The sequence below is a fragment of the Harpegnathos saltator genome, unplaced genomic scaffold (genome assembly GCF_003227715.2).
Source record: "Harpegnathos saltator strain DR-91 unplaced genomic scaffold, Hsal_v8.6 scaffold425, whole genome shotgun sequence".
Lineage (NCBI taxonomy): Eukaryota > Metazoa > Arthropoda > Insecta > Hymenoptera > Formicidae > Harpegnathos > Harpegnathos saltator.
The window spans coordinates 326,962-343,555 of NW_020230234.1; the positions used below are offsets into that span (position 1 = coordinate 326,962).

The 16,594-nt window shown below is 45.3% G+C and overlaps 1 protein-coding gene across 10 annotated transcripts in view; it reads left to right on the forward strand.

Annotated features, from left to right (window-relative positions):
• Positions 1-16,490, forward strand: part of LOC105180497 (uncharacterized) — a 64,611-nt gene extending 48,121 nt beyond the window's left edge. For 9 of the 10 annotated variants that reach the window (XM_025301485.1, XM_025301484.1, XM_025301481.1 and 6 more), the window contains 8 exons: positions 8,213-8,535; positions 10,291-10,639; positions 12,024-12,382; positions 12,462-12,840; positions 12,966-13,230; positions 13,327-13,512; positions 13,597-13,734; positions 13,878-16,490. In XM_025301485.1, coding sequence (XP_025157270.1) covers positions 8,213-8,535; positions 10,291-10,639; positions 12,024-12,382; positions 12,462-12,840; positions 12,966-13,230; positions 13,327-13,512; positions 13,597-13,734; positions 13,878-14,099 — 2,221 coding nt within the window. In that variant the 3' untranslated portion in view covers positions 14,100-16,490. The remainder of the gene's footprint in view (positions 1-8,212; positions 8,536-10,290; positions 10,640-12,023; positions 12,383-12,461; positions 12,841-12,965; positions 13,231-13,326; positions 13,513-13,596; positions 13,735-13,877) is intronic. The other variant, XM_025301489.1, reaches the window with a different exon arrangement.
• The last annotated feature ends 104 nt before the right edge of the window (positions 16,491-16,594 follow it).

Genomic DNA, 16,594 nt, shown 5'->3' on the forward strand with positions numbered 1-16,594 from the left:
TTCGCAAGGAAGGGCTATATTATAAATGTATATAGAGACGAACGATTAATTACACTCGGAATCTCTCTCTCACGCCCCGACGAAACGCGCGTCGCTCGACCTTCAAGCGCGAGTGGAACCGAAGCGCGTGCAATATCATCCCCCGGGTGACGATCGCGCGCGGATCATCCGCCGATCGATACGTTGCGAATTGCGCTCGGGCCGATCGGATCGGCAATTCGCAAAGTGACACCGCGAGCGAGCGAGGATGCCCCTGAAAATCGAGAGCGGCACCTACACGGTGAACCCAGTGGTGAAAAAGAATGTCTCGAAGTTCCTCCTCTGGAAACACTGGCGGCGAAGGTAGGCAGAGAGAAAGAGAGAGAGAGAGAGAGAGAAAGGCATTTGCATACGTGTGGAATGTAGAAGTTGATGAGAAATTAATGTCTTATTAATACGCGCTACAAATTGGCAGAAGCTTTCTCTCGTGAGCGTGAATGTCCCGCAACGAGCGGATTAGGATGCGAATGGGCCCCGTCAAAATTCATTAGCGACAAAGTGCGACTCAATGCATCAGCGACGAATATCTGATTAAGAGAGGAATTACATGCGGAAAGCTGTTTTTACGAATTTTTTTAACAAAAACGGTAAGATCAATGGACTTGGAATTTTCACAGTGTATTCATTAATGTTCAAAGTATAAAATAAATTTTACTGAATCACAAGAACCGGTCCGATTTGTAATTATAAATAAAAATTAGAGATGTGCGAACTATTTGAATTCGAATTGAATCGAATTTAATGTAATTCGATTCGATTCGAATCAAAATCCTTATTCGATTCGAATTCGAATAATTCGAAAATTTCGAATTGCGAAGATTCGGATATGGAATCAAATAAATTAGCGTTTGGACACATCAGCTACAAAACGGGCCATCTGGGCCTGCGTATGCTTGAGCCCTTAACTTGTAATTAACTTAACTTATAATTAATAACTTAATTATAAATTACTTTAAATATTTAAATATATACTTCACTTTAAGATGATATTACAATATCAATATTCTCTTTCATATTAAAATCTCCCACCATTATTTGCATGTTTAATAGTCATGTTAAATTTTTTAATGATTCGATTCGATTTCATTCGATTCGATTCGAACTCGAAATTTCATAGATTCAACTCGATTCGAATTCGAATTAAAAAAATGAGATTCGACTCGATTCGATTCGATATAAAAATTCTTGATTCGCACATCTCTAATAAAAATGCAGCCATCCGTTTGCGAACTCCATGTTTGCTGTCGACATAATTCCGAGCCTCTCATTACTCTGAAACTAAAAAATGAGAGATTTTTTAAATATATAGTTGCCATTATACCGCACAAAATGAAGGCAGTAAAGCCAAATTTGGAAGAATAATTACCACAAAAAGAAAAGTATCAAAAATGGAACTTTTTTCAACTTGTAATCATATTTAAAAAAATGAATAAAATAAAACATAATTCGTGTTCGTGTTCGAGATAGAAGCGAAAATTTCATGTCTACTATATATTGTATAAAAATTTCAAGTTGTTCAGTTCAGTAGTTTTTGCGTAATCGTGTCGACAGTTTAAGAAAATGGTGTTTCCAGATAAACGCGTTTAAAGTTTTGTGTGTACTTTGCATGTAGATAGCAAGAAATTTATTTTATACTTCAACTTTAATGAATATATTGTGAAAATTCCAAGTCCAAGTAATTCTGTTAAAAAAATTCGTAAAAATGGGCTCGAAAACGGCCTGCTCCGCATGTAATTACCTTCTTATAGTCTGTAAAGTAAGAGCGTGCACGGGTTAATGTGTAGAAAAATTTATTTTTAATGATTTTTAAGTACATGGATTTGTTGTACTCCATGAGAAGAAAAATACTATACCATTAATAATGAGTCCAGTCACCACCGGCATTGATAATTGCCTGGCATCTCCGAGGCATACTTTCCACTAAGTTGACTGCGTATTCGTCCGGTAAAGACCTCCAAATGAGACGAATTTGTCGTGTCAGCTGCTTCAAAGTGCACACTCTTTTTTCCTCGAAGTGCTTGTGCTTGAGATATGCCCACACATTTTCAATGGGATTTGCATCTGGCGACTGCGATGGCCAATCAAATGTGACGATGCCAGACTGCTCTTTCCACTCGGTGCAAAGCTTGCTCCGGTGTTTTGAGTCGTTGTCTTCCTGTAAGATCCAATCCTCGTTTTTTCTATGAAGCATCGTTCAGCAATCGGCAACAAACACTTCTCATAAATTTTAAGCATTAAGGTCGGGTTCCGCTTAAACAAATTCACAATTTTTTTTTCCATATTCGGCGTCACTTTGCCTATCGAGCCACGTTCTGGCAAGTCATCGACATTTTTATCTTTTTATATTGCTAAACCCACTTAGCGACGAACGATTTTGACTTTCCCATGTATTTAGCAGCCACTGCATATGTCATTTTTGATCCTTTGGGGTGGGAACAAAGGAACACAGCCTCATAGCGCGATGCGTATGCGGCACTCATGGCGGTTAACGTGTCTCTCAGGTTAGAGTTCGACGCCAACTGAATCTTTTGTGATAAAGCATTCACGACAAAAATTTCATCTATCGGCTTACAAAAGAACTAGGACGATATTTGAAGCCAACTGCCATTTATACCGTACACGCTCTTACTTTACAGACTGTAAGTGGTCGATTGTGATGAGAATCATGATAAATCGGAAACGGGAGATCGCGTGAAAATCTCCTCCCGCTGCCACACGCTGAAGAAAGGGGGTCTCTTCGCGCGCCACCATCCTGAAATATTCTGAAACGAATTAAAGTCGAGCTCTCTTCTTTCTACCGCTGTGTATTTTTGATTACTGTGACTACTTGGACTTCTCCCTGCTATTTGAGGCTACAGACGAGATTGTTATTCGCTGGCAATGCAGTTGTGAAATTTCCTTATTGGATAATCCATTTTTGAAAAGTCTGCAGGATCCGCAAGGATCACACTCGTGCGTGTGCGTACTTAAGATTGCTTTATCGCAAAACTCTTCGATCTTCCTCCGTTGAAAAAATTCCGTTCGTATCCGGAAGATTGCAGTCGAACTAACTTTTCTCAGCGCTGTATTTTCAGCCGTTGAAACTATAAACATCAGTCATTAATTTCCGCAAAGAGAAGTACCAAGTTTTCTATGCAGAGAAATGTTTCGGAAAAAAAAAGTCGCTGTTGTCGAGTCCCCACAATCAAAGTCGAGCTATTTTCATCCACCGTTATTTTTAGCTGATGAGACTATGAGTTGCTACGAGCGCAAGTACGAATTAAACAGCAAGGCCCCCTTTGTCGGAAAATGCCTGGAGAGTCTGCAGTCGTCGAGCGCGCGGAACCGAAGTCGAACTGTTTCTCTCCAGCGCCGTATTTTTCCGCGTTGAAATCATCAATCGCTACGAGCGCGGAACGACACGGGCGAGACATCGAGATTCCTTTGTCGCGAGATAAACATTCCAGAGTCGGCTACCGGCTCCGCCGCACAGTGTTGCGAAACCTCCAAATAGTGGCCATAAATCAATTGTCGCTATAATGTACTATAGTTGAATGAAAAGCATACTATATTGTAAATACTAGTACTTTATCACTAAAATAACATGTTTTCTAATTTTATTATTTTATTTTTTACTTTTTTTGTTTGTTTTTATTTTTTGTTTTTTTATTTTCTTTTTTTAGTTTTTATCTTCTGCTTTTTACTCCATATAACTATTAACTAAACAAAATATTTAATATAACTATTCATCGTCCGAAACTATATTTGCTACAACTGGATTTGCAAGCAATTCAATAACTTCTTTAGGGAAGGGATCGGATTTTTTATCTGAAACTTTTTTTAAAGACAAAATGATGGGATCTGAGGAAAGAAGTCTTTTAAATAAATCTTCACTCGTCGCAATTCTCGAGTTTTTTTCTTGTATGATACTCTCTCATATCTCTGCAGTCTTTATTTTTACTATTGTTTACTACGTTATTTAATTAGAGTTTAAATATCATCGTTAATTATTATATTTGTAGTTAACATTAGCAAAATTAACTAGAATAAAGAATTTTGATAGAGGATATAATTTTTGTGTTGAACAATATCACCTGCAGTAAACAGCGTCTGACCGTAAGCGCACTGAATGTCAAACTCTGCTTATAAAATTTATCATATGTGTTTGTAAGCGCTGGATATCGCTCTTTCCACCTTTGCATAAGGATTAATAGATATTTTATCTTTATTTTCACAAAGTTACAACATTGTGCGAAATGATGCATTTTTTATATATTACGATTAAAGTGATTAACTGTATATTAAAAGTGAGTCCTGTAAATCTAATTTTTATTGTATATACTTATAACTTTCTAATATACTCTTTATTGGAAATAAAACTACACAGATGAGATATTAGACAGGGAACATCATTTTCACGATAAAAAATTGTTTCAACGCAAAATCAGTTATATCATTTGGAGGGTTATAACCCAGCTATTCTGTACTTCGCATCACATTTGAATCCACTTATCTTCGTGATAGAATTGGATTTCATCAAAATGTTACTACAACTCATTAATTTGGACCTTTTAGAAAATATATTGAAAACGGGAGCCGAAAATTTCGCTTTTTATTTCTTCCTATTTTGGCCACGTTTAGCGATTTCTGCAACACTGTGCGCCGGTCCGAAGACTCACACTCGCGCGCGTGCACCTGTCATTATCATCAATACTCACGACCGAGCATGATTCGTTCACCTTGCACACCTTAATTTTGCTTGGCCGCACGCCTGCACACCTTGTATGCACCTTAACCGTTAACTCGCAATTATGTCAGCGCCGATTTCTGCATCGTAAACAACATTGTACGCGACTCTACCTGTCTGCTTATCCTTTCCTACCTGCGCGACTCGTTTCTGCAGTCCGTTACGAGTGCCGTATACACTTTACATGCGCCGATGCAAGCCGTAAGCTGGTCCCTCTGGTTTCCGGGCCGGACGAGTGGCGTGCAATGCCACCGAAATGCGAGGGGATTCCTCAGCCGTCTCTTCGATTTTTCCAACGGAGTTTCGGCCGATATGAAATCATTTCGCTGACGGATATCTCATACATCATTTTGAAATCTTCCAGAGCAAGACTGGGGCTTCAAGATGATGTATAAAGCATTGTAAAACTTTTTTCTCTTTTTTTTTTTTCTCGGACAAACTTCCGTCAGAAAGCGAACGCTACGAATTTACGCACCGACCCGATAAAATAGCATTTTAATACGGCCGCCGTCTCTTCTCGATTTTTCCAACGAAGCTTCGGCCGATATGAAATTATTACTCCAACCGATATCTTATACGCCATTTTGAAGTCTTCCAGAGCAAGACTGAGGTTTCAAGATGACGTACAATATAAAACATTGTAAAAATTTCTTTCTCTTTTTCTTTTTTTCATGGACAAACTTCCGTCAGAAAGCGGACGCTACGAATTTACGCACCGACCCGATAAAATAGCATTTTAATACGGCCGCCGTCTATTCTCGATTTTTCCAACGAAGCTTCGGCCGATATGAAATTATTACTCCAATCGATATCTTATACGCCATTTTGAAGCCTTCCAGAGTAAGACTGGGGTTCCAAGATGACGTACAATATAAAACATTGTAAAAATTTCTTTCTCTTTTTTTTTCTTGGACAAACTTCCGTCAGAAAGCGAACGCTATGAAATTACGCACCGACCCGATAAAATAGCATTTTAATACACAACGAGATGCTCGATTTTTTTGTAAACGCGCGACAATTTTGCGACCGACAAACACGCGTTTTTGTCGTGCGAGATGAATACACTCTAGCCGGCGATGTTAGACCCCGACCTCCGCTGCATGCAGTCTGATCGCAACACGTTCGTCATGCACCCGCTTGTATTGACTCTGATTGTGTGTGAGGTTTATGCTTTATCGGCTGCACCTTCCACGCTCGTCACGGCACACGATGGCACCTGGTGATCAGTTTCACCCGCCCGGCCAACGCTACTGTAAAATATCTATTAGGTGTACAAATGAATGATCCAAATTGTTCAGCTAAATTCGAGGTTTATTTTAAAAGGAAGTAAAACAAATTTGTCAATCAAAGTACTCACCGTTGTTTTCTATAACTTCAAGCCATCTTTCAGGCGGCTGATGAATTCCATGTCGGAAAAATGTTGTGTCTTTGGACACGATAAAGTCGTCAAGCCATTTTCGAATCTCATCCTCTGATCCGAAGTGTGTATCGGACAAGGCATGTTGCATCGACCGGAACGAGTGGTAATCGGTAGGAACGATGTCTGGTGAATACGTCGGCCGTGCTGCAAGACGTCCCAGCCAAGACTCATTATGATGTCTTTTGTCGTAGAAGCAATGTGTGGCCTAGCGTTATCATGTAACAATTTCACAGGACGTTCTCCTTTGCCACTACACGGGCGTTTTCGTTCCAATTCTTGACTCAAACGGATTAATTGATGTTGGTAGCGGTCTGCAGTAATTGTTTTATTCGGTTTTAGTAGCTTATATTAAATCATCAAAACCTTCATATCCCACCAAAAGCAGAGCAGAATCTTCTTCCCAAAATGTTTTGGCTTTGTGACCGATGTTGATGGTCCGCCGGGACTTACCCATGACTTTCTGCGTTTCGGATTGTCACAGAGTATCCACTTCTCATCGCCCGTAACGATTTTTCACAAAGAAAGACTTTCTCCGCTGCTTAGTGAAAAGAGAAAGACACACTGCCACTCGTTGATTTTTGTTGGCTTCAGTGAGTTCATGCGGAACCCATTTTCCTTCTTTCTGAATCTTCGCCTCGTGTGGGCGTTTGGAAATAGTTTGTTGCGCTACTCCTAACTGCTCTGCAAGCTCTTTTTGCGTTTGTGCTGAATTGTCAGCGAGCTGTTGCTCCAAATTATTGCTGCCGCACTTCCAAGGGCCTCCAGGACGTTCTTCGTCACTCAGACTGAAATCGTCGCTTTTAAACCGTCTAAACCAAAATACACACACATCGCACGATAGAACATCTTCAATCGAGGAAGGAACAAATCGATTCGCATGCTCTTGCAGCATTTTTTCCTTGTTGGAACTCGTAAAGAAAGTGTAAAGAAAGTGCCGGATGTGCACCTTATCTGTCGCCACTTTGGACTGTACTGAACTGAATAATTTTTGAGGTTATGTGGAGCGCCTTCCGCCATACTAAATGTAATTTTTCATAAATGTGTGTCAACACTACATAACCGTAAAAGAGCGGGAAAATTGGATAAGTTGAAGCTGAATTTCTTAGCCGCTTGAAAAAGTTTGGATTATTCATTTGTACACCTAATACTCTTGCTATCTCCCGCTGAAGACAGCGTTGTTGTGTATGCGTCGGCAAATCTTACTCGGCCAAGTCCAGCTGCGGCATCACGCACGCAGAATGCACCGCGAGAGATTCCCCGGGTGGCACCGCTTCCACTCCGTCGTTCACGCTGTTCTCGAGCTCGAGTCCCATGATACGTCGCGGCAAGGAGCCCGAAGATATCCTTATCGCTGGCCGTTACGCCGTGCCGAAGTACCGTACTGAAGCGATAGTCGCGACGCGAGGAAGAACCGCGAAGGTCGCCGGCGTCGCTTTCTCGAGGCGCACACTTGTCGAGATGTCGAAGGAACGGCGGGAAACAGCGAAGCTACATTCGGATACTAAATGTTTTAAGTTCGAGCCTCGCGGAGAGACCAGGATGGAACGTTCATTTTCCGCCTACGTGGACGGAGCTCTCCGCCGCCGCGGAGAGGGAATCCGTTACACGGAGCATTCCGTAGTATTCTCGGTCGATTCTTCTTGCGGTTTTTCGCGGGAATTATGAGGGACTTCTCTCGAGGTTCCTTGGAGCGGGATCTCACTGAGGACCAGTGCAGAGTGTTGGTACCTTGCGAAGCGAACGTCTCGCTCGAGCTGTCAGAGTGTCAGACCCGATCCCTGCGAGATGAGGTCCTCCACTCTTCAGTTTCGAGCGGAGATGTTCACTCGACCCTCCCCCCCTCCCCCGGCCAGAAGCCGGGGAGAAGTCACACTCTGAGTTCGAGGAGTCGCTCGACCTTCCGCTGCGAGGAACCGCCAGAGAGTACAAGTTCGCCGACCTTGCACGTAGTAGTACCGCGAGACCCGAGCTCGAGGACAGCTTAGCACGCGTGATTGAACACGAATGAGAACGCACTGCTTGCGCAGTGTGCACGAGGGCCGCGTGGACGAGGATCGGCGAGGAAGCGGGCAGCCGTGCGGGGGCGGCGAGGTGGCGGGCCTGGAAGACGTCGACGACTCCTGCACCGCGACGGTGACGTCGTCGGTACCCGGAGCCGGCGGCATCCGCTCGCACCGACGTAACAGGCCGCTCTCCCTGGCCGTCCAGCCTCTCAACTATCACCGCCTCGACCCGGACCACAAGACAGCCGCGGAGATCGCCGCCAGGCACCATCACCCTAACATGACCAGCCAGGAGAGTATCGGCAGCTGCAGCCTGGACGTCGACCGCTCCGCGTCCGACCGATCAGGTTGGCTATACCGACATTATTGCGAGAGACGCGTCCGGATAGTAGCCGGTTTTGGCCTCCTCCCCCCGCCTCCTCCTCCCGATAGAGATTCGCAAACCCGCTGATACTCGTTGATTCGGAGAAGAGAATCCTATGATCGTCTCGGCTCTGTAAATTTCTCAAGCCCGAGATGGCCGAAGCCATCTTCTTCCGATCAGCGTCAACGGGGGGGGGGGGGGACTCTGATGATTCTTCTGATTTGAATGTGCTGAATTTCCCAAAAGAAAAGCATACAAGCGTGCGATGTAGGTTAGGTTGCAAGTCCCCGTTTGACAAGGCTGTGGGCGACTTTTAAGTTCCGCGACGATACATGAGCGAAGCTTGACGAAAGCGAGGCTGACCAAGTTGCGGCTTGTCGTCGCTAGGACGATTTAGGGACGACAGACAAGCTCGGCGCGTTAGCAGAGAGAGAGAGAGAGAGAGAGAGAGAGAGAGAGAGAGAGAGAGAGAGAGAGAGAGAGAGAGAGAGAGAGAGAGAGACGACTGGTTCCGGCTGGGAGGGTCGTTTCTGGCGAGGAACTCCTCCACGAGAGAGAACGGCGAGCGATTAGACGCGTCTCTCAAGCGAGGCGGTCGTTCTGGAGGAGACTGGAACGCGCCTGGAAGAGACAGAACGTGGGATTATCGCTCGAGTCAATTCTCTCAATTATTCCGCAACGATCTCGAGATTGAAGCTGATGGCCGCGACTGGCGGACGAGCCCAGCACTCGTCCTCGTGCACGACACGGCGTCGCCTCGCTCCCGACTTCTCGCCGTGATCTTCAGCCGAGAAATTTCCGGCGATCCACGCGGCCCTTCAAGGTCGGCCCCTCCGCCTCTCTCGTCGTCACCTCCTCCTCGCACAGGTCGCGGGCGCTTTTTGCCCGCTCGACATGCCGATCGGATTTAGACCGTAGGCGAGTACACCGCCTCGCGAGTGCGACGCCTCTTCTTCTTCCCGTCGTCGCGAGGAAGGCGCCGCGCTGCGCCGGCAAGAGGCTCGGCTCTCAGTGTTTCAGGACCGTCGCTGCGGCTCGGACGAGCGTGGAGAATCGGCATGTGGATTCGCCCCGAGTCCGCGTGACGCGTCGTTCGATCGGCATCGAGAGAGCGCAGCTGGTGAATCTGTCGTTGATCTGGATTTACGTTTGATCACTTCAGCATAACGAACTCGGAAGCATTCCGTTGGTCTCTCCCCCCCCCCTCTCTCTTTCTCTCTCTCTCTCTCTCTCTCTCGCGTATTGGACCAGCCAGTGCAGAAAATAAGGTCGCGTCACGACGCAACGATGTGAAGAAGATTCGTTTAACGCGAGCTGGCATACGCTGTGGCGCAGCGCGTGGGTGACGGTGCTCGTCGAAGGTGAATGTCTCCGACGTAGAGCACACTTGGCTCGCGGGCGGCCGCGAGAGTTGAGACTGAGAACGCGGGGTGAATCGGAATGATCGGCAAGAAGCTGCGCGTTGAAGGCCAAACGCGACGTCCGAGGTGTGCTCAGCTGTGCGACTTTTCTCAATCCCAAACCGCGTCGCGTACGTGAGATCTCGATGAGATCTTAATCAGATCGAGAGAATGGATGCAGAGATAGGAAGTAGTCAGGTTTTCAGCCGAGCACCGGCGACGTGACTTCGTCACCCGGTATTTTCGCGAGCTTACTTCGCAGGTAGCGTAAGCTGCGTGGGTTGAGTGTGTGTGTGTGTGTTGCGATTCCGTGAGTCAGATTGAAATTCTCCTTTCAGAAAACACTGTGGACTCGGTGTCCGAGAAGACCCTGCACAGCCTGAACTTGTCGTGCAACGGTGAGCCGGTGTCGTCAGCTGAGAACTTGGCGAACGGCAGCAGCGAGACGCTACAGAAGTCGCACCTCAGCCCCGATGACAAGCTGAACGTCAGCAATGGTCCACGGGGCAGCCCCGAGCCGGAGCAGCTGACAGCGAAGAAACCTAGTTACTTGGGTCTGGCGTGCAGCATAAGCGGTTACTCGGGCATCACCAGGTACGACAGCAAGCTGAGGGAAGGATTCCGCTCGAGAGACAGCAGCCCCGGCGCAAGATTGATCACGAGGGACACGAGTCCTGCAGGTTTCAAGTGAGATGTTTATCGTTTATCGTACAATAAAAATACTACATTGATAGGAAAGATATGTCTAAAAGATATTTATTATTAAAAATATATATTTAAAAAAATTTATTTTAAGAATTCATTAAAAACTTATTTTTCAAAAAGTATACGTATACAGAGTGTCCTGTATATATCCGGGATCTTTTGGAAAGGAAAAGTTTGTGAAGATTAATCTGGTTGTGAAGATCAAACTGGCAAGAAGAGTCATGTATCATTTTGCAAAAGTCGCAATAGTTATTAATGATTGAAAATAACATCTAGAGGCTCTTTCAATTGATTTTTAATTGATTTAACTTCAAAACTTGCATATTTGCGTATTTATTTGCAAGATGGTAAAGGACCTTTTTGTTCAGAATGATCTAATCTACAATCATACAACGGCTACTGTGTCTAGCAATAAATATGAGTGTATTGAACTTTGAACCTTGAATCTTGAACCTGTCGCTAGATATAATAGCCGTCATATAATTGTAGATTAGGTTATTCTGAATAAAAAGTCCTTTACCATTATTTAATTAAAAGAGCCAGCTGTGGTCATTTTCAATCATTAATAACTTAATAAGTATTAACTTAATAACTATTAATTTAATAACTTAATAACTATTGCGATTTTTGCAAAATGGCACTTGACTTTTCTTCTCAGTTTGATCTAATTAATCCTCACAATTTTTCGTTACGAAAAGATTTCGGACACCCTGTATATATATATATATATATATATGTGTGTATATATATATATTATTATTAAGAAATATTAACAAATATTCGCTGCGAGACTCATAACATATTTATTTGTACTAGTATACGCATTTTTATGCGGACGTTTCTTTTCCAAATAAGGAAATTACATTTTCTTAAAACCACGATTTTTCTAAACACAATTGTCTATCTGGAATAAGAAAGGAAAGGAATGTAGATTTAAATAGATATTATTGTGCGCCGCACAGGCCTCGCGTAATCAAGAGAAAGAATTACTCACGAAAGATAAAAGAGAACGAGCATTTTGTTATACACACGTCAAGGATTTTCGCAAAGTCGCAGTTGCAAGGAAACCAGTCCTGAAGTTTGCTTTGTACGATTCCGGCCATCGATAAATTCCGAATGACCGAGGCCCGCAGCAATATATCCATCGTTAGAATCCATCGAATAAATATCTTTTTATTTTTACATACTTTTCTCTCAGTGTTAGAGTCTTCACCAATTGCCGTCGGCATAACTCTGATATTCCTATATCCGGCTACTCGACACCTGATGTCATCTTGACATCATTGACATCGTTGATTTCCACGTCTTTGTTCGAGAAACACTTGAGCGGATCGATTAAACGAGAGAGAACACTTAAAACTTGCAGATCCAACGAGAATCTCAGTGTTCCGTCGCAGTATCATCCGCCTAAGAGTCACTCGATATCGCCGTTAGCGATGGACCGGCAAAATGGATTCGCCAACGGCGTGAAGGAGGAGTGCAAGGTCGAGACGTACATAGAGACCAGAAGCTCGATCACGATATGCCAAGACTACTCGGAGGTTGACAAAGGAGTGTCGTTGCACACGGCGTTTCCCGACCTCAGCCCCATCAGGACGAGCGCTTCCGTCAGCAAGCAAAGCCCCGCCGGGAGGTCGCCGATGATGTCCTGCGGTCAACAGGACAAGACCTTCCCGGCGAGTTTCTCCTCTCCCAAGCAGCAGCAGCAGCAGGGTATCAGTAATCGTAAGGAGAATTTCCCTCACGAAGCAGCTCGCCTTCTGATCTGGAGACTGTAATCTCATGCACACTTTCTTTCTTGCAGTCTCAAGTACTTCGTTCAGCGACACTAATATTCTAAACGGCTTGACGACCGAAGTCGAGAGCCAGGTGCTGAACACCTCGTCGAGCAGCGAGAAGTCCTTCATTCAGCAGCGGGTGGAGCGGCTCTACGGCCCAGGTGCTTTAGCGCAGGGTTTCTTCTTCAAACGCAGCACCACTAAGCTAAACGCCACCAGCGACAGTAGTTTCAATAAGTCCAGTAACAATAATAATATCTCGACAGACAACGCAAACACAGACGAGTCGTTGAAGAATCTGCCGGTCTTGCGGCACCTGCGCCCGGAATTCCGGGCGCAGCTCCCTGTAGTTAGCACCAGAAAGCCTACTGATGGTACGGAACAGATCATCAAGCCTCTGCAGAGGTGAGAGAGCGTCCCGTTGTCTTTGTTGTCTTTCCTCGTCGACGCTTATTCGCAAATGAAACTGCAGTCGCCTCCTTCCCTTGCTTTCTCCCCTCGACGATAACCGCCTTTCTCCACCTGCTCAGGGTAATACCGGCGACACGGAAGGTCGATCCGAAGAGCCCCGCGACTACGAATTCGCAGAACAGCGTGACAAGGAGGATCCCAGTAGTGATCGCGGAGAGCGATACGTCGAAACGCGACACCGCGAGTATAACTGATCAGCAGCCGGCCGCGCCGAAGGTGGTGTTACCCGTGTTGGAACCCAGCGCCAGCTCGACGAACATAGCGAAGCAGGCTCAGGAGGCGGAGAAGGCGGTCGAAGAGAAGGACGGGCATTATTTCATGAAGGTAATTAGAATTGAAGGAAATGACGCGCGCGATGTGGCATGCGCGTCATAATAAATAATAATCCCCGGTAATAAAGAATACACCTCGTGCGTATAGTTGCTGAAGCAGGAGACGGACAGGTTGCTCTCGCTGGCTGCATCTGCCGAGGCCGAATTAGCTAGCGGCGACACCGTTGCGCTGCCGGAGGAGGCGGCCGGTAAACTAAGATCGGCCGCGGGCAAAGCTAGACTGTTGGCTTCTCAGAAGATGCAGCAATTCGAGGGATTGTGTCAGAAGAATATCGTAAGGAACTCGTCTCCCGAAATATCCTTCGCCGTCCGAGAGTCGGTAACACCTCGATTAACATTTGCGATGATGAAATTGCAGAATCAGGTGCCGGGTGAGGAATTCCCGACGACGAACGAGGACTTGGCCGGCTTCTGGGACATGGTGATGCTGCAGGTGGTTCAAGTGAACGATCTCTTCGATCAGATTGAGAAGCTGCGGAAGTCACAGTGGCAAGAGGTACGTCGAAGCATATTTTATCATATTAATATCGCGACTCTGTGATCTCTTCCAATTCTAAAAGAACAGTCGCCCCATGCGAAACGTTCTCACTGTTTGCCATCGCGTCACTTAACGTCGCGTTCGACGCGCTTATCGTGCAGATCGTGCCGGACAAGAAAGCTGCGCCAGCCTCGCAGAACGGCAAGCGCCGAGTCATCCCGCTCCACAAAGCGAAGCCGACCGCGAACAGCGAGGCGAGCAGAAAGGCGCGGGAGGCGAGGGAGCAGGCGCGGCGGCAGCTGATCGAAGAGCGGAGACGAGCGATGCGCTCTAACGCGCAGAACACCGACAGTTCCGTCGAGATCTTCGCCCCCGAGACGTAACGGCGAACAACGGCGCGCTCCGAGTCGGGACTCGGAACAAATGATGAGAAACGATCGACCGGCACTGTAGAGAGAGAGAAAGAGAGAGAGAGAGAGAGAGAGAGAGAGAGAGAGAGAGAGAGAGAGAGAGAGAGAGAGAGAGAGAGAGAGAGGGCCCTCGTAAGAAATATTAACGCGTGTAGATTGTGACGTAGGATTGAGCGCCGCGTCGCGACGCGGTCACACCTCGAATGAGTCCCGAAGTGTGAGGTGACGCGCGAGGAGCTACATAAGAGGGGGCGGAGAAGAGGAACAGAAAGGATCACATGTCGCTATGCGATCAGCTTCTGCGAAAATCAAAGCTGCTTATTATTACTACTTACTGCTATTACTACTACTATTACTATTACTATTACTACTATTACTATTATTATTATTATTTTATCATCATTGTTCGATGTCTCATCCTTCGCATGCGAGCTGAACGCGAATCAGACGCAGCGAGGGAGGGACAAGTATCGAGAGCGAATCGGATCAGAGATCGCACGTTGGGGTTACTAAAGAGAGTTTTGCGTTACAAACGCGGCAAGGGAAAGAAACCACGACTCGGAAGCGAAGGTCTCGTTTCTCTGGTCCAGTTTCAACGCGTCGCGCATCAACGTCCCGAATGTCCCAACAATAACGCGACGATCACGGCGCGTCGCGTCACGTCCCTCTTGTCCATAGAGATATTTTGTAACGGAACGCGAGATGGATACTCGCCGTGGCGTCTTGTCGAATCGTTTTTCTATGTTGTGCGCCGGACAAGCACTGATTAACTTATATTTGTACAAGCTGTAGTGGAAGAGAGAGAGAGAGAGAGAGAGAGAGAGAGAGAGAGAGAGAGAGAGAGAGAGAGAGAGAGGACAGCGTGAGAACAGCCGCGGAATGCGGCGGCCACGATGAGGAATCAGGTGAACGCAGTATCGTGCGAAGAACTTTTACCGATGATCGAAGTCAGTCGCCCTCCACGAGGTCTAGGGACAGTGTTTAGGTTAGAAATTCAGCTAGGAGAGAGAACCGACGATCGAAGTGTTGGACGACCTTCCGTGCGACTCCATCACACGTGTGACGACGGCTTGTTTTCTAACGTGGACGACCGACGTACGGATGTCTTCTCGAGCAGATTCCGTCGCGACAGCTCACGATTCTTCTTAATCTAGACGATGCGATCTGTCGTGTAGTTTATTATGTATGTAAATAGAATTAACGAATATTCACAATCGCACGAGGCCGATCTTACGTTGGGCCGAGTGTTGGCCTAATAGCTTTTTCTATTGAATATCGACAAAGTTTCCCAGTTGAGAGAGATGCTGTCAATAACAGACGAGAGTAAAAAGATTCCTATTATTCTTATTATTCTTATCATTACAGTCACTGCGATGAAACTTTATTATTATTATTATTATTAATATTTTATTTTATAATTATAATTGTAAACGGTTACACTCTAATCTCCCGCGCGAAACGTGGTCGTATAAGTTATTCTCCTTGGCGATGATGTTGTTAATCGTCAATTAATCTCTCTTTCTCTCTCTCTCTCTCTCTCTCTCTCTCTCTCTCTCTCTCTCTGGAGCGTTTGCTGCGACGACGTTTCCACCACGTTACGCGCGCGAGACGCACCACGCGGTCAGGAGTATACGTATAATGGCTGGCGTTTTTCACGTAATTGTAAGGTGATCGTGTTTAATGAATCATCGAATATCGTACATCGCACTCGAAGACGTTTGTAGAGGAGAGAGGAAGTTGGATGCGAACGCGCGGCAGGTGTGCGTTGGATACCATCAACCAATCATCGCGCCTTCAGCGCGATGCGACGCGTCGTCACGAATCTCGATCGGATCTTCGACTTGATTTGCTCAGCGCGTCGCTCAATGTTACATCCACCGAATTTGACATTCCCCGTGATAAGAACGTCTCTCGTGAAAAAGGAGAAAAAAACAGAAAAAAAGAAAAGATATGCAATCTCTTTTCACGTAGTTGTACGATCGTAGCTTACACTCCTCAGCATCCGATTAACGGTTAGCGGTTCTAACGGCAAGTCATCAACCAAATAACATTATCATACCATAAGTAAAGTAATCATGAGCGCGCATCGTCGCGCGCGCGAGAATTGTAATCATGACTCTCTCGTTACTCGTGTTCGTGTTATTATTATTATTATTATTATTATTATTATTAATATTATTATGTCATTGCCGACCTTCTCTCGGTTTTCTTTTGTCGAAAATTTTTTGTAAAAAATTCACCCGTGTAATTTATTGATTGTTGACTCCCTTGGTGCCTTCATTATTTATACACGTGTATATAATCGACTGACACAGCCAACAATTTTATGTACATGTATCTATTTAAATTATACGTTTGATCGAATTTCACATGAAATCTGTTGATAAATAAGAATAAAACGAATAAATTCCATTATTTATCAATTGAGACTCACTGATATCATACAAACTAGGCCAACCGGAAAGACA